Raw genomic sequence first — 22572 nt, forward strand, 5'->3', positions numbered from 1 at the left:
AAGATACGTGAAACCAGCAGGGGTAGAGGGTACTTAATATAAAAGTCAAAGAAATAAAGGTTACCTGCAAAGGAATGGATTATAAAGAATTTTTTTAAGATTTTATTTGAGAGAGCAAGAAGCAGCACAAGCATGGGGAGGAGCAGAGGGAGAGAGACAAGCAGACTCCCCACTGAGCAGGGAGCCTGAGGGGCTTGATCCCAGGACCCTGAGACCATGGGTAAACGGTTGAAGGTAAACGCTTAACCCACTGAGCTACCCAGATGCCCCGATGGAGTATTTCTAAAAATATAATTGCCAGGACTATTTAAAATATACTTCAATATACAATGTTGAAAAACATTGTATTCAAAATGTTAACATCCTTATCTTTTCCATATTTTGAGTTTTGAGCTCTTCCAACCCCTTATACCTGCTCTGTCCAAACTGCTGTCAGAATTTAGGGCCAAGGCCTTCTTAAGTAGGCCTGTTCTCTCTGCTGCTTCCTTTGCCCCGTTGGTTTAGTCTCAGCACAGCGGTCACAGCGATCATTTAGAAATGGACATCTGAAGATGTCTCTGTTGTGAGGTGGACAGGGGAGACTCCGGGGCCCTGAGGCTTCCACCCAGCCTGTCCCTGGGATGTCGCTGGAGGTTCTTGGTCTTGTCACAAGAAGAAATTCCAGGAGAGGTCACACAGTTGAGTGTTGTAAGTGGGAAAGTTTATTCAAGTGAGAGCATGCTGTCCAGATGTGAGAGCAAGCAAGCTCAAGGGGGAAGCTGGGTTTGGGTCTCTATATCTTTTATTGACAGTTCTTAGCTAGGAAGTAGGATATTTATTACTTGGGGAGGGGACTTCTTGGGAGCAGGATTTCTCACCTTTTCTCCCTTAACCTGATGAGGGTCTCCAGCCTCTTCTGTCGTGGGCTTGTCTAGTTTGATCTGGCTTCTTGTGGCTGTGTTTTGGGAATGCTGTCAGGACAGGTTTCTAACTTCCCCCTTAACTGACCCAGACTCCCTGTTTGCAGACCTCCTGGCATCCTGTTAAAACCTAACTGCCTACTCTTTTTTTTAAAAATTTTTATTTATGATAGTCACACAGAGTCAGAGACATAGGCAAAGGGAGAAGCAGGCTCCATGCTCTGGGAGCCCGACATGGGACTCTATCCCGGGTCTCCAGGATCGAGCCCTGGACCAAAGGCAGGCGCTAAACCACTGTGCCACCCAGGGATCCCCTAACTGCCTACTCTTAACATCTCCACTGCTTAGAGCGTTCTCTTTCAGAGTAAGACCCAGTGACAATGACCAATAAGAGAGAGCCTGCACATTCTAGTCCTCTCGCCTCTGATCTCATTCATTCTCTCTGCCCTCTTTCTGCTTCAGCAGCAGTATTAATATTTCTTTAACAGGCCTGACGTGCTCCCACCTCAGGGCATCTGCTTCTCAGTGGGCCAGAAAACCGCCTCACAGATACTTAACTGGGCTCACGCTTCATCATTTTGCAGGTCTTTCTTCAATGTCCCCTCAAACATTTCTTAACTCCTTTATATAACATTGCAGTAACCACTGTCCCCAACCAGGGGTGCTGTTCCTCCTCCCTTATTAGTGCTCAGAACTACCTAAAAACATACCATTTATTATTCTTGTTTATCATCTTTTTCTCTCTCCTCCAGAGAAATTTAAGCTGCACGAATGCAGAGGTTTTGAGAGTTTTGTTCAACTGGTATACTTCTAGTATCTAGAACAATGCCAGAAGCAAGATAGGTGTTAAATATTTATTTTGTTTTTGAATGAGTGAATAATGGGATCTTATACAGCTTATCACAGCAGTCATAATGAATGAACTTTGCATATATCAAGATCGGTGAATCTAAAAGTCGTTAAAGATAACAGGCTCACAAAGAGATCTCTCAGGCTAAATTCCCCCCTCACCAAACAAGACTTAAAGTTTCAGCTCTTTTGGAAACCAGCCAATCAGGAACCGCATGATCATCCTTAGTCAGATAACCTAACTGATAAACCTTTGCCATCTTCCGCAGGGAAACTAATCTTGCAATAACCAATCCACTTTTTGCCTAGTATGACTTCCTAGTGCTTGTTCCCTTCTGCCTATGAAAGGCTTTCATGTAGTACTCTTGGAGATCCTTCCTACCTGCTGGACAGGATGCTACCCAGCTGGTGAATCACTGAATAAAGCCAGTAAGATCTTTAAAATACACCCAGTTGATTTTTTTTTTTTTCCAAACAGTGATCATGTTGAGCATATGTCACAGGAGAACATACAGCAGTTGCATTTATCTTAAGACTAAAAACCTTGCAACAATAAACATTATTGTGGGACACAGTGCCATCAAGCTAAGCAAGGGAAATGCTTGGGACAATTTAGACAAATGACGGGAGCATTGTGGATGGGGCTTCAGAAAATCTGGGCCAAATCTCTGTTCAAGCCAAGTGTTGGGTATATAGGTATTGGTTTCATTCTTAAACTGTACCTATGCATATACATCATCTTCTGGATATGGTACGCATTAAAATAAAGATCATAACTAGCTGGTTGGCGCACAGATCCTCCTAAAGGCGTCTAAATTCGGGTTTTGTTTTTTCCAATCACCTTGCCTGTCTAGCACCAGCGCCCGGGCGGACACAGGCGGCGGGCACTGGGAGGAGACCACCCTCCTCCCCCGTCCTGCGCGCGCCCCGGCGTTGAGCAGACCCGGGAGGGCGGCGGGCGGGTCCCGCGAGCACGCGGCGCGGGGTAACCGGGCCACTCCCGGGGGTCCCCCAGTCGCCTCCTGGGAAACGTAGTCCTCGCGCGGCGGAAGCATGCCGGGAGTGGTAGTCCCGGGGCTGCGGGGCCGCGGACCGCTCCGGCCTTTCTGCGGCGGTGGCGCGGGCTAGCGGCTGAGCTGGGGCGGCCTGCCTGGGGCGGAGACCTCCCGGGGGCCCCTCCCCGTGGCGGCGGTGCTGCTGGCGCCGGCCTCGGGCAGGGCGGGGAGTGCGGAGCCGGGCGGGCCGCGCGCGGGCACGGGAAGACGCGGCGCGGCCGGGGGTCCGAGGCCGGTCCCCGCGGGCCGGGCGGCGGTGCGGTGCGGGCGTCGCAGGTGCCCGGGAGACGGCGGGGTGGGAGCGCGCTGCCAGGTGAGCTGGGGCGTGCGCGGGTGCTGCGGGCGGGGGCCTCTGGGGCCTGTCTTCGGGAGACTCGGTCGCGAAGTAAAAACAATAGCTCGCGCGCGCCCAGCGCTCGCGGTGCGGTGGCTGGCAGTGCTGGCGCCCTGGGTGAATGACCTCATTTCATCCTCGGTGTTTACGCCCTGCCCCCATGTTATAGGTGGAGAAACTAGGGCGCAGTGGCCAGGTGGTTGGCCACATTTAGCTATAGAGCCCTGGACTGGAACAAGGATTCCCTTCCTGCCCGTTACCATTGTTGATTCTTTGGCAGGTCGCTCCGACTCCCTGTTCTCAGTCTTCCTAGCATCTGTCACATGGGGCAGGCAGCAGTACTTTATTTAGAGTCCTCGCCAGGTTCAGAAACAATACATGTGAAGCAGCCCAGCTTCTGGTGTGGAGGAGGTGTGCACCAGGGAGTGCCTGTGCTTACTCCTGCAGCAGCCTGCCTCACCTGGCGGAGGCGCCCCAGCCCAGGGGACACCCCACACTCAGGTAGCCGACCTCTCAGGCCAGGTGCTGCTCCCCGAAGACCCCCAGGCAAACCCAGGCAGCCAGTGGTGGCAGCTGTGGCGGGGTCCTTCTCTGACACTTGTCTGGCTGCTGCAGGCACCCTCTTACCTTACCCTCCGAGCGGGGGTTTGTGTGTGAGGAGGGCCGTTTCCAGCTGCGGTTGTCATCAGGGGTGACACCTGTGGAACGTGTGTATAGGAGGTGTGCATCTGTGCCAGAGGGAGCGTTTGCTTTAACCACATTACTGTGAGTGAGGTAAGGCAGCGCCAGATGCAGGGGTGGGGGGAGGAAGGTTTGCGGAGTTGTGTTATACTCCGGACCAGGCGGGGCCACTCAGGGAAAAGTGCCTGGGTGGGTCATGAGGTAGAGAGACAAGGTAAATGTGGGTAAGTGCCTTTATGGGGTTTCTTTGTGAAGGAAGGGACTAGGTGGGGCAGGCAGGTTTAGAATTGGCTGACTGGGGGATCCCTGGGTGGCGCAGCGGTTTGGCGCCTGCCTTTGGCCCAGGGCGCGATACTGGAGACCCGGGATCGAATCCCACGTCGGGCTCCCGGTGCATGGAGCCTGCTTCTCCCTCTGCCTGTGTCTCTGCCTCTCTCTCTCTCTCTCTCTCTCTCTCTCTCTCTCTGTGACTATCATAAAAAAAAAAAGAATTGGCTGACTGTTCAAAAGTGGCAGCCGGAGAAATTGGGTTTAACAGTGTGTACAGTTTAAAGCTTCCTAAGGGCTCCTGGTATCTATGAGTCGCAGTTTGCCGAGAGTCACAGCTAACAGGCCTGAGGTGACAGTGAAGTATCACCTTATCTCAGTAAGATATCATTAATACAGGGAGATGGAGATTGGCGAATTGCCTTAGAGCTTCACTGGCTGGGTAAGCACGCATTTTACTTGGTCTGTGTCATTAATGTGCTTGCGGTTTCACCAGGACCTGGTGGACATCATGGGTGGTTGTAACTTCCTCTCTCCAAGCCATCCCTGACACCAGAGTTGCTCATGACACCTTTTCCTCTCCAGACCTACCTTGTCAGCCGTCTGCACTCCCTTGATAGGAAAACTGAGAAGGAAAGAATGGCCGTGGATCTGCTGCCCACTGAGGTGACAGTAAGTGAAGTCTGTCTCTTTCATAAATTGCTTTCTGGGTTTAGAGATGGTGGATGTGTTTCCATTCCTTGGGTACTTTGCTCTCCCAATGAAAACCGTGGGGGAATCCAGAGCTCTGTGAGTTTTCCCCAGGATGGCAGCTGTGGATCTAGAGTTCATTTGTGTCTGGACTGGAAAGTCTCTATCTTTAGCCCTGGGGATGCCCGGATGGCTGATTTTTGACCCTTGGGCGTGATATAGCGGTTAATGTGCTGTTTAAGATCCCAGTGCCCCTGACTGCCCCCAGGATAATCTGGTTCACTGACGGTTGGCAGCTGGCCTACATGGTTTGACAAGCCTTATTTGAAACACAAAAGGCTCCTGCTGAGAGTTTCCCTTTCAAGCCCTCCCAAATAAAAATTCCTCATATAGCTTCCGGATGTGGCCTAGTCTGTGTGTGCAAATAAGAGGAGATTGCACTTGGAACATCTTGGTCTTCCAGGGTTTTGGTGCACTCTCTTTATCTCGTTGCATTTGTATCTGTTGACCTCTGTAAGTGTGCCTGGTGAGGTCTGGTGAGTTCTGTCAACTGTTTCAACTGGGAGTGTCTAACAATGACAGCATAGGGAAGGGGAAGTTCCCATATATTGCAGGTTCTTGAAATCAAATGTTAGCTCTAAGGAGACCATAAAGAACTAAGAATGTGTATTATAGTTCTCAGAGCAACCACTACAAATGCAGAGAGGTAGAGCTGAAAACTCAATACACAAATTAAAATGGATTCAAAAAATTTCAAAACAAACACACACATCCTGTTAAACAATGTAAGCATATCAGATGGGGACAAAGTAATAAGCAAAAGATTGCTTTTCTGTTCCTCCACAAACATGAAAGAATAATGAGGGTGGACGGCTTGTGTATTCTTCCAAACGTATCCGTATAGTTAGATAAATAATTTTTCAACAAATATGGATTGTTTTGCAGCTTGCTATATTTCATATGAATTAGCAGTGTGTCAAGGTCAAATTCCAACGTCAGCCATACAGATCTACCTCATTCTATCTAGTGGTTATATATGTAAAATATTTCATGGGATAAATGTCCTATAATTTGCTTATCTGTTACCTGCTGATCTATAGGATGTCTTCAGTTTTTCACTGTTGTATTAGTTTCCTATTGCTGCTGTAACAAATTGCCATAAATGCAGTGGCTTAACACCACATGAATTTCTTCTGCAATTCTGGAGGTCCAAAGTCTAAAATCTTAGACTTAGGTTCTTAGTGGGGCTGGTTCTTTCTGGAAACTCTGAGGGGGAAATCTGTTTCCAGGCCTTCTTTGTGCCTTCAGGTGGTGGCCTGTGTTCCTTGGCTTGTAGCCCTTCCAGGCATCTTCCAAGTGCATATCTTCAATCTGTTTCTATCCTCACGTCACCACCTTGTCCTCTTCTGACTATGACTCTTGGGTCCTAACAGGGATCACTGTGATTATACTGGATCCACCTGGATAATAATCCAGGCCCTTACCATCTCCTAATCCTTAAGGGGCACACAGGAGGCTCAGTCAGTTAAGTGCCCGACTTGTCTCAGCTGAGGTCTTGATCTCAGGGTTGTGAGTTCAAGCCCCACGATGGGCTCCAAACTGGGTGTGGAACCTACTTGAAAAAGATCTTCAAGGGAAGCCCGGGTGGCTCAGTGGTTTAGTGCCGCCTTCAGCCCAGGGCCTGATCCTGGAGACCTGGGATCAAGTCCCACGTCGGGCTCCCTGCATGGAGCCTGCTTCTCCCTCTGCCTGTGTCTCTGCCTCTCTCTCTCTCTCTCTCTCTCTCTCTCTCTCTGTGTGTCTCATGAATAAATAAATAAAATCTTTAAAAAAAAGATCTTCAAAGTCCTTTTATTTACTTTTTATTTTTTTATTAAAAACAATTTTTTTTTAAATCAAGAAACAGAGAACACAAGCATGGGTGGGGTGGAGGCTCAGAGGGAGAGGGAGAATCTTAAGGAGACTCCCTGCCCAGTGCACAGCCCTGACTCAGGGCTCGATCCCAGAACCCTGAGATCATGACCTAAGCTGACATCAAGAGTTGGACATTTAACTGACTGAGCCTCCCAGGTACCCCCAGAGTCCTTTTAGTCATGTATTTGTAAAACATCCACAGGTTCACTACTCAGCCTACCACAGCTGTTGGCTTATAAGTAAAGTTCTGCTGAATATCCTTGAGCAAATAGTAGAATCACAAGGTCAAAACGTTATCGTTTTTCATGCATTCCATCTCTTTCATCCTTTCATATAAGATTTGGCATCTGGCCAACTTCTGCTTTCTCATATTTTGTAGTTCATTGGGGTTCTGCAAGAATTTACTTTTCTCACAGTTCCGTTTGGCACCTGTATAGTCTTGCAGGTCCTTTGGGTCTTTTAACTTCCATAAAGAGTGGAAACCCATGTTACAGTATAGCTTAGAGATGTGTCTGCCTGAATTCAGTTCCAATCTCCTCCAATTTCTAACAGGATTACCTTGGGAGGTAATGTAACCTTTCTGAGATGTTTCTTCATCTGTCAAATGATTTAACTATAGTTATCTTCTTTTTTTTAAGATTTTGTTTATTCATTTATGATACACACACACACACAGAGAGAGAGAGAGGCAGAGACACAGGCAGAGGGAGAAGCAGGCTCCATGCCGGGAGCCCGATGTGGGACTTGATCTCAGGACTCCAGGATCGGGCTCTGGGCCAAAGGCAGGCGCCAAACCGCTGAGCCACCCAGGGATCCCCTATAATTATCTTCTTAATAGGATTTCTATGGAACTCAGTGAAGATACTCTGTGCAAAGTTCCTGTCAGTTCCTAATGTGCAAGTATCCAACAAACATGAACTAATACTACTTTTATCATTTGCTTTATTTACATCTGAGAAATTCCTTTGTGTTTCTGTTCTGCTAGTGGCATTGCCATAATTTTCTAAGTGTATTCTTAAGTGTCAGCATTGTTCTAAGGGTATTCTGATTTTTTTTTTCGCCCTTTAATTTAGATTTTGAGTGAGAGGTAGGTGCTCAGGTACTTCGATAGGTTCCAGACTGGGATTGAAATTCTCTGCTGGCAGGGACTTTGCCTTTCCCGACCTCCCCTCCCAACATGTGGCATGTGACTCTGCTCACAGGGGGTTCCCAGTAGATATTTGTGTACTAGCTGATGGGGTGGTCCCCAGAGTAACACAAGTAGTCAATATGAAATACTTCGACTTTCCCTATACCTACCTACCTAGCGGTGGAGAAGTTGGTCCTGGGTGAGCAGGAGTGGATTTACCGTTGCAGGAGTCTGTCACATTCAGGGATGTGGCCGTGCTCTTCAGCCATGATGAGTGGCTGCACCTGGACTCTGCACAGAGAACATTGTACCGGGAGGTGATGCTGGAGAACTATGGCACCCTGGTCTCACTGGGTAAGGAGGCTTGTCTTTAATGAAGGATCTGCTGTGGGAGCTGCCTCTTCGGGGTTCAGAGTCCCCACTTTCCCTCCTGCCATGCCCCTGGGCAAGGACAATTATCTGTGGACTTGACATTGGGCATTTATGACAGGATGCCCTTCACGCTCTGCTTTTCTCCTTCCTCTGCTTTCCTCCCACCCTGCCTCCTGACCAGCATCCTCCTTCTCCAATCACTGGGTCTCAGTTTAGAGTCTGAGGAACGAACAGACCTGTCGAGGTAGAGCCCTGTATCAGTTCCAAACTGAGACCTCCCCACTCCAATCCATCTCAAGCGCCCAGGCCCCCTGAGAAGCACCCATGCTCCCAGCTCCCCAGGCTCCCTTCTCCACACCGTGGTTCTGGTGCCTGAGCTCTGGAGTTGCCCTTTGTACCACCCACTCAATCCCTATTCCCTTCTTCACGAGCAGGGATTCCATTCTCAATGCCAAAGGTGATCTACCAGTTGCAGCAAGGAGAAGATCCCTGCACCGTGGACAGGGAAGTCCCTCAAGATGCCTGTGTAGGTGAGTGAGTGGCTGGGGAATGGGCGGGGGGGGGGGGGCGGGGGGGCGGCGGGGGCAGTGCTTACCCATGAGCAGGTCATGAGGAAGCAGCACTGGGAGAAGTTCCCTGGAAATTCTGAGCCAGGGCCTCCTGACAGGAGGCTCTGTGGTTAGAATGGTTTTCTTGGCATCCAGAAGGCCCTCGTGTGGACTCTCTTCTCTTCCCTAACACTTCCACATTTTCTACCTCTTTTCCTTTGCTGCGGCCTCTCTCACCCTCTTCTGCCATCTTGGCCTTCACAGTTTTCTTTCCATCTGCATTTATACATGTTCATGCCCAACAGATTTTAAATACTTTACACCTTCTGCCTTGTTTTGAATTTTTTAAATTTCTCTCACCAGCCTCCTATTTCAGAGTGTTGTCAATGCACCCATGTCTCTGATTTCTTAACTCAACATTTCCCTTGTATCTCCTTGGAGTGGGCCATCTTGTCCCACTGTCAGAGTCAACCAGCTCTCCTTGACCACTGTTGCCTTTCTAGCCCAGGGCCTGGCACACTTTCCCTGCAATAGGCCAGCTGGTAAATAGTTTGGCATTGGGGGCCAGAGGTCTCTACTGCAATCCTTTAACTCCATGTTTGTAAAGCAAATGCAGCCAGAGACCGTGGCATGTGGACAGGTGTAGCTGCCTTCCAGGAACAGAGCTGGGGTTGGCCCTGAGACCTGTCATGTGTATACCTCTCTTCTAGCCTCGGCAAATCTCATTGGTCTTTAAACTAAAACTTCCAGTTGTGGGAGTTGGAGGATCACTTAAAGATGGTCAAATTTAGATTCCTCTCTTTATATCAGAAGGAACAGTGCCTTGGAGGTTGTAAAACCCTTCGCTCATAGAGCCAGATAGCTGAAGAGCAGTGATAGAAATCCAGAGCACCAGGTATTTTCTGTTCCCAGTGGGACATGGATTTATAACATTTTGCTTCTGTCTTTGTGCTTTGGCCTTTAATCTATGATTCTTGCCTTTATTGGCATTTTCCCCCCTCATTCTCTTCACAGATAATTTTCACCTTTATCAAAATACATTTTTCTCCAGATAAAGGGTTTAGTGAGTTGTGCAGCATAGCACTTAAGATCATGACTTGAATTTAGGCATTCCTAATCTCACGTTAGCCCTGCCACTGCTTACACATGCTCTGAGCTCTGGGAAGATTACCTACCCTCTCTGAGCCTGTTCTCCTGTTCCCACCCTCTGTGCCATCAGCAGAGAGATCTTTTTGAAACTCAGGTGTTAATCTCTACGATAAGAGACTTTGTTGTTTCTCCATTATCCACAGAGGCAAGAACTATTCTTACTGTGACATTAAACCTACTTCAGAGCCTGTCTCCATGTTCCTCTGTGGGAATCAAGGGCCACTTGCATGTCAGTCACGTGTTCTGGCCAAACCTGCAGACTCATTAATTTGTGTGTCATTCCTTCTTGGATTACCACCTCCGTCTTATCCCCTGGAAACCCTCTCACCCTTCAGGATCCATCTGCCCACCTGATCTATAGGTTCTCATTTCTCCTCCTTCCCAGGCACTATTCATTTCTCAATCACTTGAGTTCACATGGCACATTCTGCATGCATTGAATACATCCATGACAGCATCTGTCAGAGTTAATTATAGTTCCTTTGTTATTATTTATTTTCCTAATTGGATCATGTATATGTAAGGAAGAGACAAGGTCTTTCTTTGCCTTCTGTGCCTCTGGCATCAAATATCCTGCACTTAGCTAATAGTTTTTGAATCTAATTGAGCTGCCTTTATGATGAGCTCAGTGCTGATGAAGCTCAAAATTAAGAACTCAGGACAGCCAGACCACGGCAGTTACATCACTGCTCTGCTTGCTCTGCTTCTGCTCTGTCCTTGCTCTGGTCCAACCTGTCTCCTTTCCCAGATCTGACCGCTTCGTCTTATTATTACCTGCCTGAGAACGTACAACACCTGTATTATTCTGAGTTCCTCTGCCCACTATTTAGGAATTCTATGCCCAGCCTCATACTGTTTAATCAAAATTTTAACAAATTCCAACCTGGATTTCCTTCTTTAGTCAGTTAGCCTCCCCTAAATAGGTTTACTTCCCCACTGCCAGATGACTTTGCTCAGGCCTTCTTTCTGATATGCAAAGTCCTCTTTTCTTGTTCTACTGAAATCCATCCCCTCTTTATTATCCACTTTCCTTTATAAGACCACTCCCTGAATTATATACACCTGAGGCTTCTCGTGTCAAAGAGGCTTCTCTCTAGTCACTTGTTTGTTTCACGTTATTATTGATTATTAACTATTTGTTCAATAAATGCCTGGTTGGGTTTTAGGAGTCCAACATGTGAGGAGAGAATGTCTTTTCATTTTTGAGGTCACCTGCCCTTCATAATTTTTCCAACTTACTCTGCTTGTTCACACATTATTTTTTTATGTAAGTCATTCTAATTGTGAACTTGTCATGTGCATAGTAAGGGATTAACAAATAATCATGAGATGTATCCACTGTTCTCCTCGAAGAAATACTTGAATTATTTTCAGGCTTCAATACAAAAAATATTAAGTGATAGAATATGTAAGTAAAACATGTTGTGGAATTCTAAGAAAGAGATGGCTAATCTAGGCTTTACTAGTTAAATTTCTTTAGAAAAACAATGTTAGAGTAGCCTGATAAGTTTTTGGATGGGCAAGGGATGTCCTATTGTGGCAAAGGATGAAAAGAGAGAGGGTATCCTAGTTGATACTTTAAAATCAAAACTGCTAGGTTTCCCATTAACATCATGAAGAAAAATCTGTATTTTTATACATATTTATAGCCTGTATATCTTTTTCTCTTACTATTTGATTTTAATAAAATATATTTCATTACTGAAACTGGATGAATTTTATTGACATAAATCACCTAGTAATACTTTGTTTTATTGTTTAAGTACATATAATTAGCTCCTTAGAAAGACTTAGTTTTAATCTATTTTCAATCATGGATTGATTAAAGAGAGCCACATTTTAACCCACAGTTCCTTAGAATCAGCTCAAGCTAAATCCTTGACTTAACATCAGATCTGAGCTTGGGGTTTGGGTATATTTCAGAATTTTGGGGCATATTGACTCTGCATTTCTTGTAGACTTTCATTAGCCTAAAAAGATTCCTACAAAGGAGGTAATCTTCTGGTTGCAGTTTATTAGAAGAGAGAAATGTATCTATTTCTCCTTGTGATCAAATAGGAAGAGGAAAAGTGGTGGCAGGGTGGTATGAAAAAGCTGTTATTCTTCCAATCACCAGGGATAGATTGTTGAATGTGGCTGATTTATTCTGTATTTTCCTCTTTTTTATAGTCAGCATCCTGAATTTAAATCAGATATCCTCAACGCAGCCATGCTTCAGGGCTGCTGTAAGTTTTAAAGGCTGAACATCCTCTTTTTACAGACTATGATATGAAATCATATTCACATACAGATTTACAAAACTGAAGGAAAACATAGCAGAGATTTTTAAAATTAATGTGTATAGAGTTTTATATTTTTTTAAAATTTTGTTTATTCATGAGAGACACACAGAGAGAGGCAGAGACAGGCAGAGGGAGAAGCAGGCTCCATGCAGGGTGCCCAACGTGGGACTCGATCCTGGGTCTCCAGGATCATGCCATGGGCTGAAGGTGGCGCTAAACTGCTGAGCTACGCAGGCTGCCTAATATGTATAGAGTTTTAGCGAGAACTTGGGGGGAAAACATAATAAAAGCCACATATGAATAGAGAGGAGAAAATGGGAGCCTGGCTGGCTCAGTTGGTTGAGCATGCAAATCTAGATCTTGGGGTTGTGAGTTAGAGTCCCTTGTTGAGTGTAGAGATTACTAAAAAAGAGAAAATAAGTAAACTTTTATTTTTTTAAAGATTTTATTTATTTATTTGAAAGCAAACACACACATGAGCAGGATGGAAGGGCAGAGGGAGAAGCAGACTCCCTGCTGAGCAGGGAGCTGGATGCAGGGCTTGATCCCAGGACCCTGAGATCATGACCTAAGCTGATGGCAGATGCTCAACTGACTGAGCCACCCAGGTGCCCCATAAGTGAAACTTTTTTTTTTTTTAAGGAGAAAATAAAGACAAAATATCGCTTCATTGCTCAGTATACAGAGTAGGAAATATCCCACAGTATCCAACTGGAGCTTATGAGCTGACATTTTTCTGAGCCTCATATCTTCTGCCTAGCCAGTTCTCCCTGCATTTACTTCTTGCAAATTGCAATGTCTTCATTTGTTTCTAGTGTTCATTCATCCACTGTATTCTCCCACACCACCACTCCTTCTCCTCTTCACCTCTCTTTCCATCGTGTCCTGTTTTTTCCCTAGATGCAAGTCCATATTTGGGATCAAAAGAGGTATTGCAGCTCTTTTATATGTACTATTGCCAGTGTTATTGTTCTACTGATGCGTTTGTCTCTCCCAGTAGAGGTACCATCGTTAATGCTCCTGACTCATTCCAGGTTTCAAGACTCAGCCTGAAATGGAAGCCTTGCCTTCCACACAGGACATTTCTAGAGAAGAGACATTTCAGGGAATAATAAAGAAAAGGTCCGTTAAGTTTGGTCACTGGGACACCAATTTTGGACAAACTATGGAATTTGAGAGTGAGACAGAACAGAAGCAACAGAAGAAAACTCTTAGGCAAATGGTGGCCTCCCACAAAAATCCCGGGATTGGAGATGTAAAGCAGATAAGTCTTGAGTTGGGGAAAGGCTTCCTTATAGACACAATTCTTGTTACACAACAGATTGTTCCTGTAGGAAGGATACCCAATATATATTACACATTTGGGAAAGATTTTAAACAGAATTTTGACCTAATGAGATGCTTCCAGATTTATCCAGGAGAAAAACCTTATATTTGTAATGAATGTGGGAAAAGCTTCAACCAGAGTCTTCATCTGATTGAACACCAGAGAATTCATACCGGTGAGAAACCCTACAGGTGTAGTGAATGTGAGAAAACCTTTAGCCACAGATCATCCCTTCTTGCCCATCAGAGAATTCATACCGGAGAGAAACCTTACAAATGTAATGAATGTGAGAAAGCATTCAGCAGCAGTTCAACCCTGATCAAGCATCTCAGAGTGCATACTGGAGAGAAACCCTATCAGTGCAAGGAATGTGGGAAAGCCTTTAGCCAGTGTTCAACCCTCACTGTACATCAGAGAATTCATACTGGTGAGAAACTCTATAAATGTACCGAATGTGAGAAGGCTTTCAACTGTAGAGCAAAACTTCAAAGACACCAAAGAATCCATACAGGGGAGAAACCCTATAAATGCAGTGAATGTGGGAAAGGTTACAGCCAATTTGCCTCCCTGGCTGAACACCAGAGGCTTCATACTGGGGAGCAGCTGTGTAAATGCTTGGAATGTGGAAGAACCTTCACACGCATCTCAACCCTTACTGAACACCAGCGAATTCACATGGACCAGAAACCCTACCAGTGTACCGAGTGTGGGAAAACCTTCAACCAGTATTCTTCCTTCAATGAACATCGTAAAATTCACACTGGGGAAAAGCTTTATAGCTGTGGAGAATGTGGTAAAGCCTTTGGTTGCAAATCCAATCTTTACAGGCACCAGAGAATTCACACCGGAGAGAAGCCCTACCAGTGTAATCAGTGTGGGAAGGCCTTCAGCCAGTATTCATTCCTCACTGAGCACGAGAGAATCCATACTGGGGAGAAACTCTACAAGTGTCTGGAGTGCGGGAAGGCCTACAGTTACAGATCAAATCTGTGCAGACACAAAAAAGTTCACAATAAGGAAAAACTCTATAAATGGAAGGAATATGGGAAGCCTTTTATCTATAGTTCCTCTCTTACTCAGTATCAGAGATTTCTTAGAGGAGATAAGGCCAGTGAAGTTTAATTCTTTTCTCAAATAATTTAAGATTCCTCATTAGAGAATAATAAATAGGGCACAGACTGCATTAGATTAAGTCTTTTTTTTACTTCTGGAGAAAATATGCTAGTTACCACTAAGTAATGGTGAAATTGATCAGTAGGATTATGAAAAGCACTGATTTCTCAAATTTTATAAGAACTATTAAATGCTAATAAGGTTTTTAAATATATAGAAAAATTTTAATTCATGGAAAAACATAAAAGGCCTAACTTAAAAATATGAAAATAATGGAATATGTTTGGTATCTCTCATTGGAGTTTATTCCCTTTCTAAGAGTAAGCTTTGATATGAATTTTCTTTTAAAAGGAGCCATTGAATTAATAATGTAAGCATGAGGCCATATTTGCTAAAATGGCAGGCAAGCAGAGGACACACCCTTTTCCATAAAGAGAAGTTCAAGGTAGAAATGGATTCTCTAAATTCAGGTTTTCATGTGGAAATAATCAAGCTCATTTTTTATGAACTGCCTCACCTGCAGGTTGTATATATAAATATATGTATGTACACCTAGGACATACATACATACACACATAGCTTTAGAATATATGTATATTTTTTCCAAAAATCTTTGATGATTAAAAAAATGTGGCTTAATTTAGAATTTAGTTTTGAAAATTAAAGTTTTGCCCAAATGGAATCTCTTTTCCTTATATTATTTCTTAATTTGATATGATTTAACATTACTGAATAGTCTTAGGATAACATTATAGAAGGTGCAGTGAAGTGAAGCAAGGGGAGGAGACTGTCACACAAATACTCTCTTATCTATTGCAGATGGTGCTTTTGCAGAATCTAACTATACAGTGGTAGCTCTTAGAACCAGGAGAAATTTTTTTTAAAGATTTGATTACTTATTCATGAGATAGAGAGAGAGAGGCAGAGACACAGGCAGAGGGAGAAGCAGACTCCACACAAGGAGTCCAATGTGGGACTCGATCCCAGGACTCCTGGGATCACGCCCTGAGCCAAAGGCAGACACTCACCTGCTGAGCCACCCAGGAGTCCCATGAACCAGGAGAAATTTTAGTTTATTTGTAGCCTTTCACTTTACTAATGAAACTGAGCTTGTTGGGCAAAGTCAAGGCTAGAATCTAAGTTTTCAGCCTTGGTTTTCTGTGATAATTATAGATACTAATATTAATAATTGGCTTCCAACCTCAAGTCTCAAGGATACTATTCACTATTTATTTTGTAAACTGATTAAGGCACAATTGTAATTTTATCAGTTTCATTTCTGTATTTGACAGGTTCCTCCTAACTGCAGTCCTTTATTTTTTTTTTTTTGAGATTTTATTTATTCATGAGAAACAGGCAAAGACACAGGTAGAGGAAGAAGCAGGCTCCTTGTGGGGAACTCGATGAGGGACTTGATCCCCTGACTAGGACGTGCCCTGAACCCAAGGCAGATGCTCAACCACTGAGCCATCCAGAAGTCCCAACTGCAGTCTTTTTAATTGACTTACAGTCCTATTCTCTCTTTTTCCTCTGTGTCCATTATACCTGCTTTTATAATAACTGTACATAAATTCTCAAACTTAGCTGAGAGCTAAATGGTGAAATTGCTTTTGGAATTTTCACATACGAGATTGCCTTTTTATTTTTGTTATTTATCTCTTAGGAATTATTTTGTATAAAGAAGTATGTGAATATTTTATAATTAAGCATTCTAGTCATCAGTTAAAATTGGTTTTCCAAAGATTTTCCATATTTTTAACATACACTGCATTTTTCCCTGGGCCTACTTCCACAGTTTTATATCTCACTTTAACTCTCACAGTATCTCACTATCATTTTAAAAAGTGTTCTAATAAAAGTAGCTAGAACCTTCTGTCTGAGAAAGGTTTTAGAATTCAATGCAGGCTTTCAGCATAGCCTATTTCTTGACCTGCCTTAGCTCATTAGAAAATAACTTTATATATTTAGGTATATTTATAAGACATGAGTTTTTAAAAAGACTCAGTGTTTAACATTGTACAGAGCCATTTGTAAGATATTCTAGAAAAAAAACATGTTTGGTTATCCAATAGCAATGAGCATGCTTTGTGCCCAGATTATGGTTTCCAAATGCTATTCCCCAGTAAGGGGGAACCCAGGCTCATTGAAGAAATAGCTGATTCCATATTTGGAGCAGGGTAAGTATAAGCTGTGTCTAAGGTATCTTTTTATGAAACAAAACAAAAAGCACTTAAAGACTAAGCACTCAAAGGACAATGTCAGAAGGACATGGGAGCCAACTTGAAGGCACTCTCACTGGTCAAATTTAAGATAACTTAAACAAACAAACAAAAAGTCACTGTAATTGGTTATAACATGCTAAGTAAAAATGTGCCCATAATGGAAAAATAGTGGGGAAAAAAAAGGAAATCTCTCTCTGTAAATTAATTTGAAGAATGCCATCTTTTAACTGTATGTGGAATGACAGATTTAGAAAAATCACCATTTTATAAACCTTCATGTAATTAAATCAGACAAATTCAATGGATGATAAACCCATTAGGTGAAAAAAAATTTAAGGAGCATGGTGTCAAAGGTCACAGATATGAATTGCAAAGAAAAGCTATGCCTTTATAATGGAGAGATCTGGCTGTCAAACTGAGTTTCACTACTGGTGAGACAATCTGACATTATGTGGCTCCTGATGAGGTGCGATATGAGGCACACATGATCACCTGCGATGTATTCTTGCCAAGAGTATTTAATGAAAATCTAATTAAACCTCTTAACCAAATTTATGATTCTGTTGACAAGAAAGATGAAATAGAGGAACAAGTCGAATTACATGATGAGGAAATAGACAAACCCGGAGTTTGAGACTTTGTGCAAGAGAACTGGCCTGGACATCTCAAAAAGCCAATGTAGTAGTACAAAAAGAATTCTAGATTAAGGTACTCAAGAATCATAAGCAAGGTGTGATCCTTAGTTGATTTCTGATTCATAAAAGTTAGAACAACTATAAAGACATTTGGGGGGATATTTGGAGAAATATGAGGATGGAGTGGATTTTAGATAATGTCATGTTTAATTTTTCTAGAAGTGATAATGATATTGAGGTATATAGGATGATGCCATTATTCTTAGGAGATGCATGTAAAAGTTTTCAAGTTTGAAAAGTCATATCTGCAGCACATGTTAAGGTGAGTATGTAAAAAATTCGTCAACTGTTGTGAAAAATCAGTCATCTTTGTAGAAGATATAGAGATGTTCATGGTCATCTTTTACATTTTTCCGTGTTTATAATTTTAATAAAAATTTGAGACAAAAAGTGAATGATGAATATGAAACTTCTAGTCAGAATTTTTCCTTTATACTCCTGTAAATTTCCTGTTTGAGAGTTTATTCTCTGGGGATATAATCATTGGACATAAAATAACTTTTGGTTAGTTTTTCTTCCACTTTATTTTTCAATGTGGGGCTTGAACTCATAACCCTGAGATCAAGAGCTGAACTGAGATCAAGAGTTGGATGCTGAACCAACTGAGCCACCCAAGCATCTGTTCTTGTGCCAGTTTAAATGTAGTATGCACCTGCCACCTTGTCTTTCCCACCAAAAATAAATAAAAACCCTGGAAAGAATGCATGGAGAAGCCATCTGAGTACCCCGAATAGTATGGTAGAAGGCAGATTTAAGAAGGAAACCAGAATTTGAAGTAAGACCACTCTGGCACTCTCAGGCATTCTTGTGGGAAGGAAGTGGTGGTTAAGCAGGCATCTAAACCTTTGAGGAAGGGAATGCTTCTCCCTGTCCAGAGGCACTATTTTCCTGCTACCTGGACCTAAAGGTAAATTTATCCATGAGGCGCAAGCAGAAAGAATCTAAAGCCTTGAATTTTTAACTGGAAGACCAGAAAAAGGAAGTAACCTCTGGGAACTGGAATGTGTCAGGTGGTAAGAGAAAAAGAAACTCCTAATGTTGTGTATGCAAGCCTATACTCCACCCTTATCTGGACCCAGAGTCTCATAATACTCAAAATGTCCAGGATATAATGCGGAATTGCACAAAATATAAAAATCAGAAAAATTTAAATATTCCTAGGAAAAGGACAGCAAATATTTTCCCAAGATAACATACATGTTGGGATTATAAAGTAAGCATTACAATAGTATTTCAAAAAGTATGACCATTCTTGAATGGAAACTTCAAAATTCTCAGCAGGAAAATAAATAATGTTTTAAAAAGGGAACCAAGTGGGTATTTTAGAACTGAAAAATAAAATAACAAGATTTACTGAAAAAATACCATTGGAAGAACTCAGTAGCAGAATAGATGTGACAGAGAAAAGAGTGAACTTGTAGATTCACATGTATTATCCAAACTGAACAAGAAAGAAAAAAAATACACAATCCTACCAACTGATGGAGGGGGAGAGAATACAAAATTATCCACTTATGATAAAAACTTAGAAAACTAAAAAAAAAAAAAAACTTAGAAAACTAGAAATAGAGGAGGAATCACCCTAATAAAGGCTTCTACCAAAACCCCACAACTAACATCATACTTAATGGTAACCAACTGAATGATGTTAAGATCAGGAGTAAGTCCACGTGTCCTATTCAACTTTGTACTGGAAGTCCTTGCAATCAGGCAGGAAAAGGAATGAAAGGCACTTGTTTTAGAAAGGAAGGAATAAAATGATCTTCATTCAGATAACTAGATTGTCCACTTACAAACCCCAGGGAATCAACAAAGATGCTCTTTGAACATTAAGAGTTAAACTAGGAGTTTATTTAACAAGGTCACAAGATACTAGGTTAACATACAAAAATTAATTTCTGTATCTATGCAGTAGCAACATTTAGAAAATAAATTTCAACAAGCGACTCCATTTGCAATAACTCCAAAAGGAAAAAAGAAAATTTGGCAAATGCGTGGCAATTCTGTGTTGAAAACTATGAAATGTTGGTGAGTAACAATAAGTCCTAAATAGACATGCTATGTTTATAGATCAGAATATGTCATTTAGTTGTCAATTCTCATCAGTTTATAGATTTAACACAACTGTAAAAATTTCAGTAGAAGTTTCCATAGGCACAGCCAAGCTTCTTAAAAATTTATGTGGAAAGGCAAGGAATTAGAGTCACCAAAACAATTTCAAAAAGTAAAGTCAAAGGATGGAAAATAATTGACTTCAACTCTTATCACACCCTGATGAACTGACAGCACATTCTCAGTCATACCATTGAAATACTCTAAACCAATGAAAACTGCCTCCTAATCTGTTTATGTTTCTGGTGAGTGATTGTCATTATTCTACCAAGAAGTTCCCATATTGGGTCCCTTAGCAGTTAGTGACTTAAGGCCAGAAGGCATCTAACTTGTATTGATCCATATCCTGTGTATTCTGGTAAACCAGTTCTGCAAGTATATTTCCCAGTTCACACTCTTCCCTCTTTTAGGAAAGATACAGAAACTGTGGCAGAATAAGGAAGAATAAACCTTTTCGGAATTAATGCAGGATGAAAACAACCTCAATCCTATAATTAGCAGCGAGGAAGCCCTGTTGTCAAAGACTATAAGATTTGTGTGATATACACCAAAAAGGGCTGCTAGTGGCTTTTTCTGTTCTGTCTTGTGGAGAGATTAGTTTGCTTCATATGTTTGCTTGTGACCCTGTTTGCTTTGGTAGCTTTGTACTGCCCTCTGCTGCTCTACCTCTGCCCTCAGTTATTTCTTCAACCACAGAAATCACATTTCCCACATAGAAAGGACAGATATTTTAAAGGATTTTCCTTGTTACATATGACATATTCAGCAAAGGTCCCAGGTGTTGAAAGGGCTAAAACTAGAAACAGTCCCTGAAAACCAAGACTGGGATAAAAGTTGAACTACCTTTGAAGGGCAGGAGAAACCATGTTCAAAAAGCTGCTCCTTCTGGAAAGGAAGTTGGTTTCTTAGAGTCAGCACCACATTGCCCCTACAGGACAAAGGCAAGCTGCTCCAAGCTACAACTAGTAGAGAGGTGGAAACAAACATGATAAAACCCAGAGAAGAAGCTGCTCTCAGAGGAAAAGAAAGGCAGCATCTCCCATCCTGGGACTGGGACCTGGCAGCTGTGTCTTCATCCTGAGCTCTTTCCCTTGTGAAATAGCCTCCTCTTGCTCTGGAACATGTATGGGTCTGTGGCTGAGGCTCTGAAACAGTAGTGGTGATAGATGTGCTATAAGGAACTACAGTTACATCACCACAAGAATCTATTAGCGTTGAAATGGGTTGTTTCTTAAATCGTCTTGAGACATTTAGTAATGACTTAAAAGTTATGCATTAATTTGAGTCCTATGGAATGTCTTGGTAGTCTGCAAATTTGGGGGATAGATAGTAAATATTTTAGGCTTTGTGGAAGAGCAAGATCAAGGATGTTATGTAGGTTGTATAGCAAGGAAGAAATTTCCATACATTTTAATGATGAAAATAAAAATATAACAATTGAGTAATTTTTTTTTTTTGTAGTACTGGCCTACTGTTGAGACTAGAAATCTTTTCTGGGGTGGGGAATAACTGTTTTGCTTAAAGTTAGTATTCCTTGTCATTAAAATGGACCTTACCAATATAATCCATTGGGAACAAATCATCTTTCAACAAGTGATGCTGGGACACCTAGATACAAAAAAAGTTGGACCCCTACCCCACCACATACAAAAATAAACTCAAAGTGGATCAGAGACATAATGCAAGAGCTAAAATGATTTTAAAAAAAGAATTCTTAGAAGAAAACTTAGGCATAAATCTTTGTGACCTTGGGTTAGGCAGGGATTTCATAAATATAACACCAAAACCACGAAGAAGAAAAGAAAAAAAATGTGTAAACTGGACATCATCAAAATTAAAAACTTGTGGACCAAAGGCCACCAACCAGAAAGTAAAAAGGCAATCCATAGAATGGGAAAGAAATCTTGCAAATCATGTATCTGATAAAGTACTATCTTGCACATATGAAAAACTACTAACAACTCAATAATAAAAAGACAAACAAAAGTGGACAAAGGATCTGAACAGACATTTCTCCCAAGAAGATACACAGATGGTAAAAGAAACACATGAAAAAATACTCATCCTCATTAACCATCAAGGAAATGGTAATCAAAACCAGAAGGGACCCCTGGGTGGCTCGGCCGTTGAGCGTCTGCCTTTGGCCCAAGGTGTGATCCTGGAGTCCCAGAATTGAGTCCCACATCGGGCTCCCTGCATGGAGCCTGCTTCTCCCTCTGCCTATGTCTCTGCCTCTCACTCTGTGTCTTTCATGAATAAATAAATAAAATCTTTTAAAAAAATGCAAGGAGATACCACTGTATACCCATTAGGATGCCTGGAATAAAAAAGAGATAAAAAGTGTTGACATGGACATAGAAAAATTGGAACCCTCATGCACTCCTAGTGGGAGTACAAACTAACTCAGCCTCTTTGGAAAATAATCTGGCATTTCCTAAAAAGGTTGAGTATACAGCTGCCCTATGACTCAGTAATTCCATTCCTAAGTATATACCCAAGAGAAATAAAAACCTACAATTATATAAGAACTTGCACATGAATGTTCATAGCAGTATTATGTACAACAGTCAAAAAGTAGAGACAAACTGATGGTTGTCAACTGACGAATGGCTAAGTACATGCTTGTAGCATCAGACAATGGAATATAATCTGGCAATGAAAAGAAATGAAACACTGAGAAATCTACCATATGGACCGATTTAAAAAAAAAGATTTTATTGATTTATTCATGAGAGAGAGGCAGAGACATAGGCAGAGGGAGACACAGGGTCCCTGCAGGGAGCCTAATAATGTAGGACTCAATCCCACAAGCCCAGGGGTTCACAACCTGAGCTGAAGGCAGATGCTCAACTACTGAGCCCCCCAGGTGCCCCCACATGGACCGATCTTGAAAACATCGTGCTAAGTATGGAAGACAGGCACAAATGACCACAA

General features: G+C 42.5%; 1 protein-coding gene across 3 annotated transcripts in view; it reads left to right on the plus strand.

Moving 5' to 3' along the window:
* Positions 1 to 17382, plus strand: part of LOC129494795 (zinc finger protein 879) — a 40486-nt gene extending 23104 nt beyond the window's left edge. Inside the window, exons 1-5 of one of the 3 annotated variants that reach the window (XM_055301890.1) lie at positions 3018 to 3116; positions 4671 to 4757; positions 8046 to 8172; positions 8625 to 8720; positions 13204 to 17382. In XM_055301890.1, coding sequence (XP_055157865.1) covers positions 4725 to 4757; positions 8046 to 8172; positions 8625 to 8720; positions 13204 to 14618 — 1671 coding nt within the window. In that variant the 5' untranslated portion in view covers positions 3018 to 3116; positions 4671 to 4724 and the 3' untranslated portion in view covers positions 14619 to 17382. Of the gene's footprint in view, positions 1 to 3017; positions 3117 to 4670; positions 4758 to 7996; positions 8214 to 8624; positions 8721 to 13203 lie in introns of those variants that run through there. The other 2 variants (XM_055301892.1, XM_055301898.1) reach the window with 2 other exon arrangements.
* Positions 17383 to 22572: the final 5190 nt, after the last annotated feature.

The sequence above is a fragment of the Nyctereutes procyonoides genome, unplaced genomic scaffold, assembly GCF_905146905.1.
Source record: "Nyctereutes procyonoides isolate TBG_1078 unplaced genomic scaffold, NYPRO_anot_genome, whole genome shotgun sequence".
Lineage (NCBI taxonomy): Eukaryota > Metazoa > Chordata > Mammalia > Carnivora > Canidae > Nyctereutes > Nyctereutes procyonoides.